The 15,589-nt window shown below is 53.5% G+C and overlaps 7 protein-coding genes across 7 annotated transcripts; 2 read left to right on the top strand and 5 right to left on the bottom strand.

Moving 5' to 3' along the window:
- Positions 1-878, bottom strand: BKA78DRAFT_10757 (uncharacterized protein). Its single transcript, XM_066882198.1, has one exon. The coding sequence runs from the start codon at positions 661-663 to the stop codon at positions 172-174; it is 492 nt and encodes a 163-aa protein (XP_066749262.1). The 5' UTR covers positions 664-878; the 3' UTR covers positions 1-171.
- Positions 832-1,566, bottom strand: BKA78DRAFT_348646 (uncharacterized protein; the record flags this gene model as incomplete). Its single annotated transcript, XM_066890672.1, has 3 exons — positions 832-917; positions 996-1,075; positions 1,292-1,566. 3 exons carry the CDS (start codon positions 1,564-1,566, stop codon positions 832-834), a joined length of 441 nt encoding a protein of 146 aa, XP_066749263.1.
- A 345-nt stretch (positions 1,567-1,911) lies between these two features.
- BKA78DRAFT_10768 (uncharacterized protein) lies at positions 1,912-3,668 on the bottom strand. The gene is made up of 2 exons (XM_066882199.1): positions 2,349-3,668; positions 1,912-2,298 (listed from the first exon to the last, which is right to left on the bottom strand). Exons 1-2 carry the CDS (start codon positions 3,429-3,431, stop codon positions 2,050-2,052), a joined length of 1,332 nt encoding a protein of 443 aa, XP_066749264.1. The 5' UTR covers positions 3,432-3,668; the 3' UTR covers positions 1,912-2,049.
- On the bottom strand, positions 3,669-7,803 carry BKA78DRAFT_10732 (uncharacterized protein). The gene is made up of 7 exons (XM_066882197.1): positions 7,753-7,803; positions 7,661-7,689; positions 7,488-7,605; positions 7,095-7,433; positions 6,400-7,046; positions 4,416-6,347; positions 3,669-4,367 (listed from the first exon to the last, which is right to left on the bottom strand). The coding sequence occupies exons 2-7, from the start codon at positions 7,664-7,666 to the stop codon at positions 3,906-3,908; spliced, it is 3,504 nt and encodes a 1,167-aa protein (XP_066749265.1). The 5' UTR covers positions 7,667-7,689; positions 7,753-7,803; the 3' UTR covers positions 3,669-3,905.
- A 134-nt stretch (positions 7,804-7,937) lies between these two features.
- BKA78DRAFT_302277 (rRNA processing/ribosome biogenesis-domain-containing protein) lies at positions 7,938-10,508 on the top strand. Its single transcript, XM_066887430.1, has one exon. The coding sequence runs from the start codon at positions 7,973-7,975 to the stop codon at positions 10,286-10,288; it is 2,316 nt and encodes a 771-aa protein (XP_066749266.1). The 5' UTR covers positions 7,938-7,972; the 3' UTR covers positions 10,289-10,508.
- Positions 10,509-10,568: 60 nt separating this feature from the next.
- On the bottom strand, positions 10,569-11,084 carry BKA78DRAFT_10818 (uncharacterized protein). The gene has a single exon (XM_066882207.1). The coding sequence runs from the start codon at positions 10,925-10,927 to the stop codon at positions 10,634-10,636; it is 294 nt and encodes a 97-aa protein (XP_066749267.1). The 5' UTR covers positions 10,928-11,084; the 3' UTR covers positions 10,569-10,633.
- A 206-nt stretch (positions 11,085-11,290) lies between these two features.
- On the top strand, positions 11,291-15,386 carry BKA78DRAFT_291256 (uncharacterized protein; the record flags this gene model as incomplete). Its single annotated transcript, XM_066885861.1, has 4 exons — positions 11,291-12,109; positions 12,182-13,566; positions 13,614-13,731; positions 13,812-15,386. The coding sequence occupies 4 exons, from the start codon at positions 11,291-11,293 to the stop codon at positions 15,384-15,386; spliced, it is 3,897 nt and encodes a 1,298-aa protein (XP_066749268.1).
- Positions 15,387-15,589: the final 203 nt, after the last annotated feature.

The following is a 15,589-nucleotide window of genomic DNA, read 5'->3' on the forward strand; positions in this document are numbered from 1 at the left end:
CCTTGACTCAATCCCCAACAAGCAGCTGTGTAGGTGAACAATCGCCGCCGCTGAGCTGTCACTGTGGTACCGTATTTACACTAGAGGAAAGGAATGGTGAGCTGGTCAGCCTGTGCTTCTTACGTTCAGATCTTTGCAAGATAAGTAGGCTAGACGGGATCAGCATTATCATCAAACGGTGGAAAGCGTCATCAAGATGAGATGATTCTCTACGCGAGCATGACATGAAAACCGAAGCATGGTATAGCAACTCGACGCAAGTAAAATCAGCAAGCAATAGGCCATCATCGACAATCGCAAAAGAAGGGGGATCGAAGACTCAAAATTCAACATGGCGCCCGAATTTGTCTTGTTCATCCCCGCGTGTGTACTGCGGCCTATCAGCCCTCTTGATTTCATGAATGTCCCCAGAACCACAACATTGTCCTTCTGTATCCACCTCACCAGAATCATTCCGTCCAGAATGTCGAATGTCCAGTCCAAGCGCGCTTCGAAGGATGACAGGAAAGAGGAGAGGAGAATTGGTTTGCTCGTATCGGGGATAGGGATTGGCAGTGCGTCTTGACAATTGTGTGTATCGGCGCTCGCGCGTTCGTGGTCGCTCGTCGGCGCAGCCATTGAAAAACCAGCGGACATCCAGCTCAGCGTTCGAATGCGGTGCATCGTAATCGCGACGTTCCCTCAGATAGCTGGTGGACTGACTGATGATTGGGGAATAAAGGTACATCGTCATCGTCGTCATTTCCCAATACTCGTTCGTTTACTTGCACGACCACACCGGACCACGCCAGGTCATGCCATGCCGAGCCCACCACTGTCGCCGTCGCGGCTCTAGTACTGTTCACCGTTTTGGTTCTGCTGGCCGAATCCCTCGTCCTCGGTCCTGGGACGGGGCCTGCTCAGAATCTCCAAGTCGCCTGCCAATTGGAAGAAGGGCATTAGTCTTTGGTCAATGCTGCTGCGGTGTGAATTGCAGATTTTCGGAATGGACTTACGCTGCCTCAGCATCAGACGCGGGGCCACCTCGCCCTCCTTCTTGGTGTGCGACGCGTCGGCACTGACGTGCACCAAAGTACTATTTCAAAAGACCAAATCAGCATCCACCGCCACATTTTGTAGTATCAAGTTTCTTGTGCCTCCTGCAGAAGCGAGCCGCGTCGTAGCGCGCGATCACATCGGCCTCACGCATTGCGAGGGTCTGAGCTCTTCGCGTAGCTCCCCAACATGATGACACGCCTACAACTCGCCGACATAATCGAGAGAGCTGTTCTTTGTAGAAGGTGAAGCTTACCCCTTGGGCAAAGAAAGCAGCATGGATTTGGAACCATCCGTCAATGAGAACTTTGCGACGTTGTAGAAGCTTGCGGGAGAGTCGGCCTTGTTCGTATCTTTGCAGGCAACCGAATAGATAACGAATTCTTCGCCCCTGGACGACGTCCTGAGCTCCGCCGGGCGCGCGAGGCGGCCGACGAGCGTGAACTTGGCGGCCTGGGAGCTGGGGGAGCTGGAGAAGGCGCGGGCGGACGATGCCGAAAAGCTCGGCGCGAAGCGGCGGAGGGCGAACATGGCTGCGATAGTTGGAGAGACAAATATGGTCGGTGAAGGATTGGAGAGGGTTGGAAACGTGGTGTTCAGAGCTGGCGTGTTGGAAGTTCTTGTGAGCGTGAGACGCGGTCCGGAAGAACAGCTGTGCATGACCGCACTGGCAAAAAACTGACGCGCGATCATGACTCGGATTGGCGAGCTTGGAGGAGCTACATGACTCAAGCAACATCCTCAGTGTTTCCCTTGCAGGACAAGTGCGCTGTGATGCACTGTGCTACCAAACTCTTTGAAAGGGAATGACTGAAGTAGCCGTCTCGTTTCTCCAGTTTATTCGATATGGACATATGGAGCTCCAAGTGACCAAGCTATCCAGACTTGCGTCAAATTGACCATTTCCTCCATCCCCAACACCGTGCTCCCGAAATAAGCAGTCGAAATCGTAACCTTTCATGTTTTCGCCAAACCAAGGCCATCATTCAGCACCTGCGTCTTTGAAGATTGCTCTCAGGCTACGACACATCTCTCTTCCTCTTTCGCAACTTCCTGATCGCGCACCATCATCCAGGGTGCCAAACTGGCACCATCGATATCTTCCTTCCTCAGCGGCCTCATGGGCTCATCAAACGCGGGCCTCAGGCCGTACCCAGCCAGCTTTTGCTGATCCAGCCATTTGCGATTGGACTGGGGGAGCAGAGCTGGATTGAGAGGGGCGAAGCACTGAACATTGAGCTTGGAAGCATTACGAGCCATGAGCTGCGTGGTGGTTAGCCTTTCCAGGCGAGTAATGCGGTCGAATTTCTTACCTCTTCCAAGTACTTCAACTTCTCTCCCCATCGCTCGTCATCGTCGTACTGCGTACGCAGAAGCTTTACCTGCCAATCCTCGGCTTCCTTCTCTTCGTCCGTTGCCGTCCGCATCGTCAGGCACAAGTGGCTCTTTCCCTCGCGCTCACATCTCGGGCAGTGCGGGTATCGATTCATCATTGGGAAGCCAGGAGTTGGTCGTCTGAGTGGACACGACATGCCCTTGAGCTCGCAATTCAAGCAACTGACGACATGAATCTGGCCCTTCTTCAATCTCTCGTTTACGAAGCGTGACTCTTCCTCCGCGTTTCCATCCTTCACGTTGCCGCTAGGGAAGACGACGAACTTTGGGCGCCATGATCTACTCTTGATGATCTTTCGATTGAGCTCAGCAATCTGCAAATTCACGGCCCATTCGTGTCGCATCTGCACCATCATGTTGCGATACCTCTCCGGGAGCTGTTCGAGGGGCTTGGTTTCCAGGTCGTCCCTAGTGGGTACATTGGGATCAAAGATGAGGTCGACGCTGAGGCGATTCTCGATGGCCTCAAGTTCTTCTCGATGTTTTTTGACTGCATCGTCCGCTTCTGTTTTGGTGGGAGTAGGAGGCAGCGAAGGAATCTCAAACCTTCCTGGTTCGGTGCCATTGAGGATGCCTGCTTGAAGTCCAGCGACGAACCTGTCGCGAGCCGCCTTCCTTGAGGCCGTGGTGAGCGGCAAAGGAACATCCTGCAGCTTGCGAGAACGAGTGCTCGGCGTAACGGTAGTCCGAGGAGTGCTGAGAAGAGGCGTCTGGCCGTCATCATCACTGGAGGGTGACGCATCGTCGAAGTCGTCAGGTGCCGTGATATCTTTGCTAGCCGGATCGTTTTGCATTGGCAGAAGCAATTCCTCGTCGTCCGTTGTTCCTGCGCCCATGAGGCTACCGCTGCGCTTCACTCTGATGTAGGTATTTTCTTCACCAGCCTTAGGTCCAGGTTGGTGGACATGGCCTTGGGTGTGATCCATGGTGAGGTTGTCGTCGAGGTTGCGGTGAGGGCGTCTCTTTGTCTCTTTGTTCGGTGCTGGAGTCTCAGTCGCCATGTCTGCAACAGGCTCGTTGACAATGCTCGTGTCTGAGGTGTTGGTTCTTTGTTGAAACGAGGCGAGTTACTGCGACGAGGTGAGATCCCAACAACCTTCCAATTTGGTCATGGTAACCAAAAAAGCGCGCACGGATTGGGAAATTGCAAGTGACCAACCTGATCTGAAATAGCGCACCTCAGAACTTGGGAATACGGCAAGCGAGCCTTTGAGCGAAACAGCCCAGGAGTGGCTCAAGCACAAACGGAAGATTGCGAAGACGTCTGGTTTTGCGGTTCCAAAAGTGAAAGTGAAGGATGTGCAGGGTCCACAAGGAAAGATCGAAAGGGTGGAAGAGAACCAAGGGGCAACCACGTGCAAGATACCCACAGACGCAGCAAATGGTATATCACAAAATGCGTAGGAGCCTGTACCTGACGGCCAACCGCAGCGGCGCTCAGTAATTACAAAGGGTATCATGACTGCGGCCTGATACTAGAGGACGAATCCCCCAACACCAACGCAGTTCCACGCACGCAGTGCCTTGGTGTCCTCAAGCTCAACACACCACCAAAGAACCTCCTTTGCCTTTTCTATTTGACTGCCCTCTTCATACGCACGGGCTAGGGAAAACCAGGCCTCCGAGTCGTCCCAACCACTCCCTAGTTTCGTCAGCGTGGAGAGTAAGCCGTACGCGCGATCTCTGGCAGCAAGGCGATTCAGCTCTTCGGGACTCGGAGATTGGCCATTTGGCCGCTTCGACTCCTTTGATGGCTGGAGTCGCGAGGCGCCAGAAAACTCAATGGGCTCCGGAGGAATTGCCTTCGTGTAGATATCGAGCAGGATATTCGAGAGACCAACGACGGCCACAGAATCGTCTGGATCATGCGACAGAGCCTTCTCAAATTGGGTCGATGCCTCATGAGGCTCGCCTTCCGAGTGTGCGATTTGGCCACGCTAGAAAATGTCAGAGTCACCATCTAGCGTAAACATTGTGAAACTTACGCAGGCGTAAATATCGGCCCATAGCTCCTCGACACTCTTGCCACCGCCCCAACCTCTTTCGGAAAAGAACTTGGCGCTTGATGATTCTTGGGCGACCTCTTGCTCAAGATTGTCCGCCAATTTGAAGGCCTCGTCGACAGCACCCTTGGCATCCTCGAAAAGCGCCGCTCGCGTGTACAAACCGGCAATGAAGAGCCAAACGTCTATAAGAAGCGAAGTAGTATGCCTGCGCTCCTGCAGTTTTGGGAACTGCGGCTCGATCAAAGAAAAGTATGGACGGGGGAAGGGAGCCGGCAGGCGGGTATCCTGTTGGGGAGGTTGGTCCTCGTGTCCGGCCGGAGGCGGCTCGTCCTTGTGAGAGAGGTTGTGAGCCACTGAACGGAATGGCTGATCGTTGGAACTGGCGACGGAACCACGGGCCTTTCCAGAAGGTGCGCTTCCACGTCTGGTGGCTCCATCCGCGACAGAGTCGGTCTTCTCCGAGGGTTCTGCTGAGTCGGCCGTTTTAGCAACGCTTGAGCTCCTCTTTTTCAGTTTGATGCTTCCAGTTTTGGAAAGAAAACTGTGCCTCTCCAGAGGCTTGACCAAACTAGGAAAAGAACGGTGTCCGTTTGCCTTACCAGTTTCGTCTGTCACTTGGATGGTCGGTCCCGCAGTCCCCTCGGTCGCAATGGTTGAAGGCCTGGAAGAGCTCCTCCTGCTGGCTGGTGGTCCGGATGAACTTCGCACTCCTTGGTTGGTATTCTTCCTCAAAGCCCGAGACCGCCCAAACATGGACACCCTCGTCGCAGAGGGGCTGTGGGGCAGGGCTTCCGAGGAACCCCCCAAAGCAGTCTTTGGCTGACTGCTGGATGGGTCGCCGAACAATCTTTTGTAAAGGGCCAAGAGTTCCATGCTTGCGTCGACCGCAGCGGTGGTACCTTCAATGACCTCCAACAACTTGAGTTGAGTAAACTTTACCTGAAGAATGCCCTCCTTCTCAAAAGCCTCCATGCGATCAACGAGCCCGTGGTTTGCCTTTCCTTGATGGCCAGGTGGTCCCGCACTGCTGTCATTGAGATGCTCACTCCTGAATGTATCAGGGGCACCAAATAGAACAGACGGATCGTTGAATTGCTCGAATGCAGCTTCCGCTGTTTTTTCAGCTGTGGTGAAATCGGATTTTGCAGTGAGTAGAAGGGCGAGGAGGTGCCAGAGAGGAATCAATTTCCTCTCACGGATGTACTCTGCCTCTTCATCACCTGCATCCTCACTCAAAACGCCATCGGGCGTCCTCAGGCCGTCAGGTTGAGAGTATGTCGACAAAGCACGCTTTACGATCTTGATGGCTCCGTTGATGTCCCGCATCTCAGCAAGGAGCAACCCGAGCGCATAGTGTGTCTCCAGATTATTTTGGTCCCCATACTCGGGACTCAATGAACGACGAAGAGCCAGGGCCGCTTGTGTTTGAAGTGCTGACCTCGCCGTCGCCTCGAAAGTGAGTCTTGCCCAATGGGCCCGGCTGATGCCTATCGCGCGGTGGGCAATGGCAAGCACCCGTGGTGATATCGAACTTTCCGTGGGTCTCTCGTGTTCTGGTTCAGCGCCGTTGGTCTTGGCCGTACCTGGTCTCGATGCGGGCGTGTGTTGCTTTAGCCATTTTTCTATCTGCTCTCCAACTTTCTTGGCCTTTTCGGCTTCGTTGAAAGAGCCAAATCGACAGAGAATCCTGATGGCCTCCGATGCAGTTCTGAGTACGATATCGTTGTCATCTAGTCCCGGATCCTCTTCGCCACTTTGCTCTGTTCGATCCTTTCCCCTGCTAATGATTTCGACGTATGAATCGAAGGCCTTGAATGCAAGATCGAACTCGGCCAGGGAAGCGTGCACAATGAACAAGTGACGGAGCATGCTGGTGGAATGGTACGACTTCGTGGCAGCCCGGTACAGAATCTGCAGTCTTGGTCAGTTTCCAACACACCATACAGCGATTTTCGAAACCCACATCGAGAACACATTTGCCGACGCCAGTCTTTCCCCCTTCGCCAAGTTCATCGTCTGTCCAAGTAGGTCCACAGAACACCCGCCAATTGCGCATCACAGACTCGGCCCACGAATCGATTTCCTCGTTGTCCTCCCTGGCTTTCGGGAAACGCTTCTCTTTGAGCAGCAGAGCTTCATAGACCGATTCGGCTAGTCTCATTTCTGACCGCTGGTGCAGTCTAGCTGAAATGTACTGCTCTTCAGAAGCATGCTCTGCATCATCTCTCATCAGGGGGTCCGCAGGGTCTGAAGACCCAGTGTAGAGCATGCGGCGTCGAAGTATAGTAGAAAGAGAGCCATAGTAAGCTTTCCATACAGCACGTCGCATGTTGGGTGGGTCGCTCCCGTCGAGACCACCGAACAGAGACTTGCCGTTGTCTGTGACGCGCGCCCACAGGCGGAAAGTTTGGATAGAATGATTGAATTCTTCTACTTTGGCGCCAGGTCTCGAAAGGTCTTGAAAGAGGCAGAGGTGGGCAAGCAAGGCTTCTGACCAACACTTGAATTGCGGAGAAGCGGAGCTGAGAATGTTTTGCGAAAGAAATCGAAAGACTGATTGGAACGTCTGCATCGCCTCGGTCGCGGACCCCGACTTCTTGAGCGCGGAACCTAGTAAAGTCAGCCTGTCATCGCGCAATGGCGCGAACCTGTGCCTACCCTTCAAATATGCTCCCTTGATTATGCAGACCTGGGTCCAGCCAGACAGGGTCTCATCCCCAGCGTTCAACTCTGCTATCTTGTCTTCGAAACTGGCAGGGAGTCTTGATATGGTAAGATCAGGCTCATCCAAGACTGAATGTATCCATCCCAAGCACACAGCCGCTGCAAATGCATCTTGCTTGTGCGTCGTGTCTGCTCCCAGAGCAGCGGCCAGCGGGTCGATGAGAGTCCGTAGATCGGGCGGAGGGGTCGCGGCAGTCGGAGAAGGGGGTGGAGCATGTTGGGCTCGGTAGTGCGCAGCGACATGCGCTTCTGCTCTCGCAGTGGTGTACAAGCCTTACTGTCCCATCAGGTTTCTGCGAAGTATTCTAGGGGAGAGGAGTCGTGTACATGTACGGTGAGGCGCGTGCTTTTCGATTTTCCTGGCAAGCTCAGGTACGTCGCCCCAGCGGGCGTTGCATCGCGCGTCGTCGAGCTGAGCAATGTATCCAATTGCCTTTGCGTTGTCCTGCAGCCGGGCATCAGTACGAGAGAGGTGACGTAGCAGGGGGAGGGAGAAATACAGGCATGATTTTGCAGCCCGCGCAGCGACCTAGAAATGTTCAAAAGGTTAACATGCTAGGGCCATGAGGATCGGGTAGAGGTTCAGCCCTACGAAACAACGGAGTTTGACCAAGGACGGATTTGGGGAAGGCGAAGGTGGATGGTGGAGCTGCGAAACTGACTTGCGGAACCAAAAGGGACCTCCGAGCTGGCGGGCAGGGATGCGCCCGGACGCGCGCCCTGTGCCAATCGCCGCACTCGCGCCGACGTCAGCTAATTGAACTTTTTTTCCTCAACACCAAACAAACGGCCATCACCACGCCAAAGCCAAAATGGCGCCTTTGAAAGACGCCTACGCGGCGAACGCACTCAAGGCCGCAACCTACCGCATTTCTTCTGTCCCGCCCAAGCAACTTCCAGCCGTCATTCCTCAAATCACCGCCCTACTTGTCCCGTGCAGACCAATCTTGTCTTCCTCGCACAACTCCGCGGCCAAGGATGCTTCCGAATCTTCTGTTCTTGTCCACAAATTCAGGACTCAAATCTCCACCCTCCTCCAGGATAAGTCTGTAGAGGGTCGATGGTCCGCCGTGGTTCTTTGCAAAACCGCAATTGAACTCGGCGGCTGGGAGATGCTCCAAAAATGCGGCCCCTGGGTCCGAGGGCTGTTGGGCATATTCCCCAAGAACGATCCCGCCACAACTAAAGTCATGACCATCGTGACTCTTACCAGAATATTCATGCTCACGCGTGACTACCAAACACTGGTAAGAGAAATCACGACACCGTCGTTGACGCCATTCATAACGAGCTGCCTCAATCTGCTTGCCCAAGGAGACCCGCAGCTAGTTGAGACAGTATTCGAGAGCTTTTCGAGGCTCCTCCCTCGTCACCCCACGACATTCCGTCCGCACTTGGGCAAAATCAACAAGTTTCTTGCGGATGTTGTTGCCTCGGCGTCCTCGACACAAGCCACCCGTCTGACCGCCAGTGGCCTTGCGGCAGCTCGAAACCTCTTTGCACAGCTTCCCTGCTGTGCTGCGAAAGGTGCTTCCAAGGAGGAATGGGAAAAGTCTCTGCTCAGTGTTGTATCTGCAGCCCATCAGGCAGCCAACAAGGTCTTCCGCAGTGTCATGGAAGATTGGGAGTCTGTCACAGGCGTTCAATCGCCAAACACCTCGAACCAGGCTGCGGAAAGAGAAGTCCAAGCCGAGAAAGATGCGTGCGGATTTCCTAGCTGGTCCAGCATCCACGCGGGTGGCCAACGTCTCGTTGGTCTTCTTCAGCTACTTGCAGAAATGACCTGCAACCCGACCGCATCCGCAACGCCCGTCAACTATCGCATTGCTCACATCATGGATCTAGTCACTAGAGTCCTGTCTGTGACGGCTCCAGCCTCAAGAAACCAAAAACATGAGAGCGGTCTAGCGTACAATGACCAGATCGGAAGAGAGGAGCGGAACAACCTGTGGACGATTTTGCCCCAGATTCATGTGGCAGCCATCGGTCTTATCGAAGCCGTTCTTGAACGCTTTGGACAGGCTATGACGCCGCTCATGGAGTTCCTTTTGGAGCGCCTTGTCTTCCTCTTCCAAGAGGAGCAGCTTCTCCCTTCTGTCCGTGCCGCGGTCTACTCCATCCTCTCTCAGATTCTGCCACATATGGGAGATGGACTCCAGGCCTCGCAGGTGAAGAGCTTAAATGGCATTGTGCATGCTTGCTGTGATGATCTTTTGCCACGCAAGAAAGCAAACAACACTCCGAACTCATCTGCTGTTGTCAAGAACGGGAACAAAAATGCTGCACAAGGTTCACTCAACGCTGACAGCTTTCTGAAAGCGCCACAGCCAACAGTTTCGGAAACGACAGTCCCTCATGGCGTCCAATCCTGTGCCTCTGCGCTCCTTCCAATTTTGCTTCTTCGGCTTCCGGCAGACTTCGTCGTTCAATCTGTACGCAGTCGCATGGATCAAGTTGCAGTCTTGACCAAGCATGAAGAAGCACTCATTTCTAGCTGCTTGAACGGTGCCGGCACAAGTGCGAGTCTTGTTCCTCTCCTTGCAAGATTGTATCCTTCTAGGCCTGAGGTCGAGGCATTTTTGCGGCCTCGTGTGCCCGCTATCAAGACCAGCAACGGCAGAACTCTGGACTCGGATACTGATATCGAGGACGAGGAGGAGAGCGAAGACGATGCAGAAGTTCAGGAAGAGCAGGAGGTTGAAGAGGCTAAGGTTCCCCAGGAATCGACCGACGACATGGAAGTCGATACTCCTGCGATACAGACCACTCATGCCCAAAAGGTGGAGGCGAAGGTGCAAGCGGCCGACCTAGTTGAGGAAGTCGACGCAAAGCACTTCAATGGAGGCACAGACGTCGAAGACGCCCCTGTCCAGGATGGACCTGAGAAGCGACAGAGCGAAGACGTCGAAGCGCAGGCCCCTTCTCCCAAACGGGCGCGCATTGCGAGTCCTTCAGAGGTTCCGTCCAGAGAAAAAGCGTCAGTCCAAACCGACGAAGCACCTGAGGTGTCCATCGCATCCATGGAAAAAGCAAGTTACGAGATGGAAGAGGCCGAAGACGACGAAGACGAAGACGTGGAGATCCCTTCATTGGTCATGGGTGATGATGAGGACAACGATGAAGAATAGATAAGACCGTAGGGACCAACAGCAATGGATCGAGGTTCAAAATGGGATCATATTTCACATTCGACCATATCCAATTCCCATAACGTCTCCAGCGACTCGGAAATAGTGCACGTTTAGAGAGGCCGTTGCCAGAAACGGTGGAATGGCGGGGATTTTCGTACCACCAGAGCGGTGGAAATGAGATAGCCGCGTGGTCCCAAAAACAGAACCCGCAATTGCCGGCCAGTGACGGCATTTTGGTGGTGTTGTGTTCCAACTGCTTTGGTCAGCATGACGCATTCGGGATGAGATTACTCGCACGAGTGGCTCGCTCAGAAACACCTGTCGCATGCTAATCTCGAACCGTCAGACCCTGACTTTCCGCTGACACCAGGCTGACTGCAAGCGATCCGGTCCACAGACTGCCGCCTCGACACTCAGATTCGGGAACTCAACGGCTGTGCTGACGGCTGAGCGCCCAGTCGCCCTGGTGCCTGGAGTCGCTACATGAAGGGCACTTTTTCCCTCGTGAATCCGGATGCTTCGCTTTTCCCATCGTCGACTTAATCGCAAGTTACTGAGAGTCGGGCTGGCAACAGGGATGAGGTCATGATGGTCTAGAACCTTTGTTCCTTGCGTCACCGCAGCCGCCAACGCCATCCGATCTTCTCCAAGCGCCACTAGCTCGTGAGATTTTGGCAACGCCTGGTATTCTGGAACTGACCAAATTCACGTAGTCTCCAACTTTCTCGCGCTGTACTCTGATCTCAACCACCACGACACCCAACCGCGATTTTCGAGGATGTACTGATTTCACCCACACTTGCATTACCGGATTGTTTGCTGAAAACGACGCCCTGTCCCTGTGTCTGAATCAAACAAGTTGGCGCCTTTGCGCTGCTTGCTTGCGGAATGAACAATGGTGCTGCGACAGAGGGCGCTGTCCATACGACCTCCGCAGCGATGAGCCATAACAGCAGCAGCTTGGCAGCCGTGCCAAAAGACCATGACCCACTCCCTACAATGAACAGGCGCTACGAAAATGGACCAGAGAAATGTCGACCTGTCGTGGACGCGCTCAAGGCCGTTGGCCTCGTCGATTTCCTGGTGCAGGACCCAAGGCCCACTTTCATTCTCGACTTGGACATTGCAGATAAGTCCGGATGCCTTCTTCAGCCTGTGTACTTCAATCCTGCAGTACATGCCACAGTGGACAGCGATCTGATGTCCTTGGTATCCGGAAAGGAAAATATGGACTCACCTGGCGCATACTCTGTCAGACCGTACACCAAGTTCAGAAAATGGATGTTCAGTCGGAAGAAAGAGTCGAGAATGGAAGCTTTCACCTACAGTGGTATGCGATGGACAAAGGTGATCCTCGAGAATCGATGGAGCATCATCAGCGCACTGGAAAAGGAACGCCGTCCATCCGTTCCGGAGATCATCACAACTGAGGGCTCCCCGTCTGTGAGCAGGGCAGCTACACCTGGCTCAAGAACTCCAAAAGAAGCCAGTCACTCAAGAAGGCCAAGCAACGTGCGAACACGCAGCCACGATGACATCCATATCCTGCAGCAGACCTCGGGGTGGGCACAAGTCCCTGAAGAAGCTATTACTCGCCTTTCGCGGTTATCGCATATTCAATCGGTTGGCCGGGATGAATGTGGCGAGTACGGAAATGGCTTCGATTGGACGGCGGATCCTCCATGTGGGGAACTCACGGAATGGATGAAGTTTGTTCGCTCCATTGATTGGGATAAGACTGCGCTTGGGCCCAGAAAATCATGGTCATCACAGCTGCGAGCTATGGCCAATCTCGTTCTTCGGGATACTAGACCTGCCGTGAGTCTCTGCTATTTTGTCAAGTTCTGTTTGCTTCATAAGAGTATGGCCCACTGATAATTCATTGATCAGGTACTGTTTATGGGACCCGAAGTCATTATGCTCTACAACGAGCCCTACCTCGAGCTAATTGGAGACCTGCATCCAATGGCCATGGGCAAGAGTGCGACAGTCGCGCTGAAGGAGTACTGGGATCACTTCACCCCCTTCACAGCCAGGAATATCCTTCTCGGCGAATCTGTCCAAGAGCACAACCTTCCTATCTTTCTCATGAGGCGTGGCGCTCTTGAAGAGACATACTTCTCATTTACGATGATACCGATTTTGGGTGATCATGGAAAAGTCATTGGCCACTACGAACCTGTGACAGAAAGCACAAAAGATGTCGTCTCCCAGAGAAGGCTAAGTACACTTCTACTACTCAGCGAAGCAACCTCCCGTGCGCGGACTTTGGACTCTTTCTGGAAACTCCTTCTCGGTGCCCTATCGGAAAATGAAAAGGACGTTCCGTTTGCCTTGCTCTACGCCATGGAAGACGAAGATTCCAGCGACACAATGTCAATCTCCACAACCTCGTCTTCCATAGGCAAGCAGTGTGTGCTCAAAGGCTCTCTGGGTGTGCCTGATGGACATCCTGCTGCACCATCCCGCGTGGATTTCTGGATGAGCTCTGAAGGATTCGTGCCATTTCTTCGCGAAGCCATCAAGTCAAGAGGGCTAACAATCCTGGACTTCGAGGACGGGATGATACCCCCAGGTATGCTCGATGGAATTCAGTGGCGCGGATTTGGTGATCCTTCCCGCTACGCAGTCATTTGTCCAATCTGTCCAACAACAACGAAGAACGTCTTGGGCTTTCTTGTAGTTGGAATCAACCCTCGACGTCCGTATGACGAAGAGTATCAGACATTCATGGGCGTTACCAGTCGCCTTCTCGCCACCAGTGGTGCGTCAGTGGTACTCCACGAAGAAGATATCCGTCAACGGGAAAGAATGATTACTCAAGCCGAGTTGATGAAGGCCAATCTCGCTGAGCAACTCGTTGTCTCTCAAAAGGAAGCCGAGAGGAATGAAAAGAAATTCCAGCGTTTTGCAGAGCGAGCCGATGTCGGTATCTTCATAGTCGGGTCAGATGGGCGCTTCACATACCGAAACCAAGCTTGGTTCAATATTTCTCAATTGTCTGAGGACCTCATCGATTTTCGCGAGACATGGCAAGAGCTGTGTCTCCCAGAGGACCAAGGTCGATGCGAACAACATTTTTCAGGGCTGATGACAGAGAAAGAGCCGGTGGCGATGGAGTTGCGGCTCAAGAGAAAATGGAAACCACCTCATTACACGACCGACGAGAGTGAGGATCATTGGAACCACAGCATGTGGATTCTGATTTCGGCTTTTCCGGAGCTCAGTGATAGCGGCGAAGTGCAAGAAATTGTGGGTGCAGTGACAGACATCAGGTATGTTGGATGAGTACAAATCAAGGCCGTGCACTGATTCCTTCCAGTCGCCTCAAATGGGGTGAGGGTCTGCAGAAAAAGCGTACAAATGATGCTTTGCGGTCAAAAAGACAACTTGAGAGCTTCATCGACACGACATCGCACGAGATGCGCAACCCTTTGAGTGTAAGTTTGCATTTGACAGGGCACATCAAATGCCAATATTCTTGGTCTCATCCCTCCGTTCAAGTCTTCCTTGCTGACAGACCCAGGCTATCATTCAATGTGCGGACAGCATCATCGAATCACACAGTCAAAAGATCAATTCAGGCCAAGAGATGGCCAAAACTTGCCGTCAACTCCTCAAAGATGGAGTCGAAGCCGCTCAAACGATTGCGCAATGCAGTCAACACATGAAATGCATCGTCGACGACGTTCTTACCATGTCGAAGCTCGATTCCGGTCTTTTGGTCATGACACCCGTCGACGCACAACCTGACTCGATAGGCCGGCACGCAGTCAAGATGTTTGAAGCTGAAGCCAAAGCCGCGGACGTTGCTCTCAAATTCCGCGTCGAGCCCTCATACCGCACCATTGTGGGAACCGATCACATATCACTTGACCCAACTCGATTACTTCAAATTCTCATCAATCTTGTCACCAATGCGATCAAATTCACAAGACTCGAAGCCACTCGCAAAATCACGGTCTCAGTGAGCGCTGCAGTCATTCGTCCCGTCGTCTATCCCAATGGAACCGACAGTAGCATTCGCACTGTGGCCGCTGATGAAGCACCAAGTCTGCTTACAGACTGGGCCCAAGATCCAGAACAAAACCTTTTCATCCAATACTCGGTCGAAGACACAGGCCGAGGACTGTCGGATGATGAAAAGGAACTGCTATTTGCGCGGTTCAGCCAGGCCAGTCCCCGCACTCACATCAGCTACGGGGGCAGTGGCTTAGGTCTCTTCATCTCCCGGCGGCTCTCAGAGATGCATGGTGGCGAAATATGGTTTTCTAGCTCGAGCAAGCATTCTGGCTCAAGCCAGCACGGGAGCACATTTTCGTTTTACATCAAGGCAAGACGAAGTTCTCGGGATCAAGACTGCCCAGGGGAAGCAACACAGCTAATTCCAGATTTGATGACGCCACTTGCCGCCGAGAGCCCAGCGTCAGAGTCGCCACCTTGCAGGAAAGCAAGTGGAGCAAGCTCAATCCACGATTCTGAAAAGGGGGACGATGAAAAGGTTAGGCCAAAGCCCTTTAGGAGACCGTCAATGCTGAGACGGCTTTCGGTTGTCCCGCCGAGTCCGATACACATTCTCCTCGTCGAAGACAACCTCATAAATCAGCGCGTCCTCGCCAACCAATTACGAAACAAAGGATGGGAGGTCTCCGTAGCCAATCATGGTGCGGAGGCGCTGGAATTTCTTCGTCGGACAAAGTACTGCGCCCATCGGCAGACCGAAGCCTCCTCGGCCTCGAGCCCTACCTCCACCATTTCCTCTTTTACGACCAACACGACCGACAACCCCAAATCTTCATTCGACTCTTCCAGCAACGAACCACCGGTCGCGCTGGACTTAATATTAATGGACTGGGAAATGCCAGTAATGGACGGCTTGACCGCTGTGCGTGAAATACGCCGCTTGCAGCGTGAGGGTTCGATTAAGGGACACGTCCCGGTCATTGCGGTCACGGCGAACGTACGAGGAGAGCAGATTAGCACGGCATTGGAAGCCGGCATGGACGACGTCGTCAGCAAGCCCTTTCGGGTGCCAGAGTTGGCCAAGAAGATGACTGAGCTGGTGTGCAAGATGGGTGGCAGTGGGCATGGCTAGGGCGAGGCTTCTGGTCTCGAGCACAGCAAGGAGTCCAAATCGAAAGGCCATCCCACGGGTCTCGTGAAACTGAGAGGCGCTTTTGACACGCACGGCAAACTGGTGGCTTCCCGATCGCCTCAATCCAGCAGCCAATCAGGACCTTTTCGAGGGCCGTTGCGGCGGAAAGCTATCACAGTGCTCGGATTCTTCTCGTTCCACGT

This window comes from Phyllosticta capitalensis (assembly GCF_038381095.1).
Source record: "Phyllosticta capitalensis strain CBS 128856 chromosome Unknown BKA78scaffold_1, whole genome shotgun sequence".
NCBI classification, from domain to species: Eukaryota; Fungi; Ascomycota; class Dothideomycetes; order Botryosphaeriales; family Phyllostictaceae; genus Phyllosticta; species Phyllosticta capitalensis.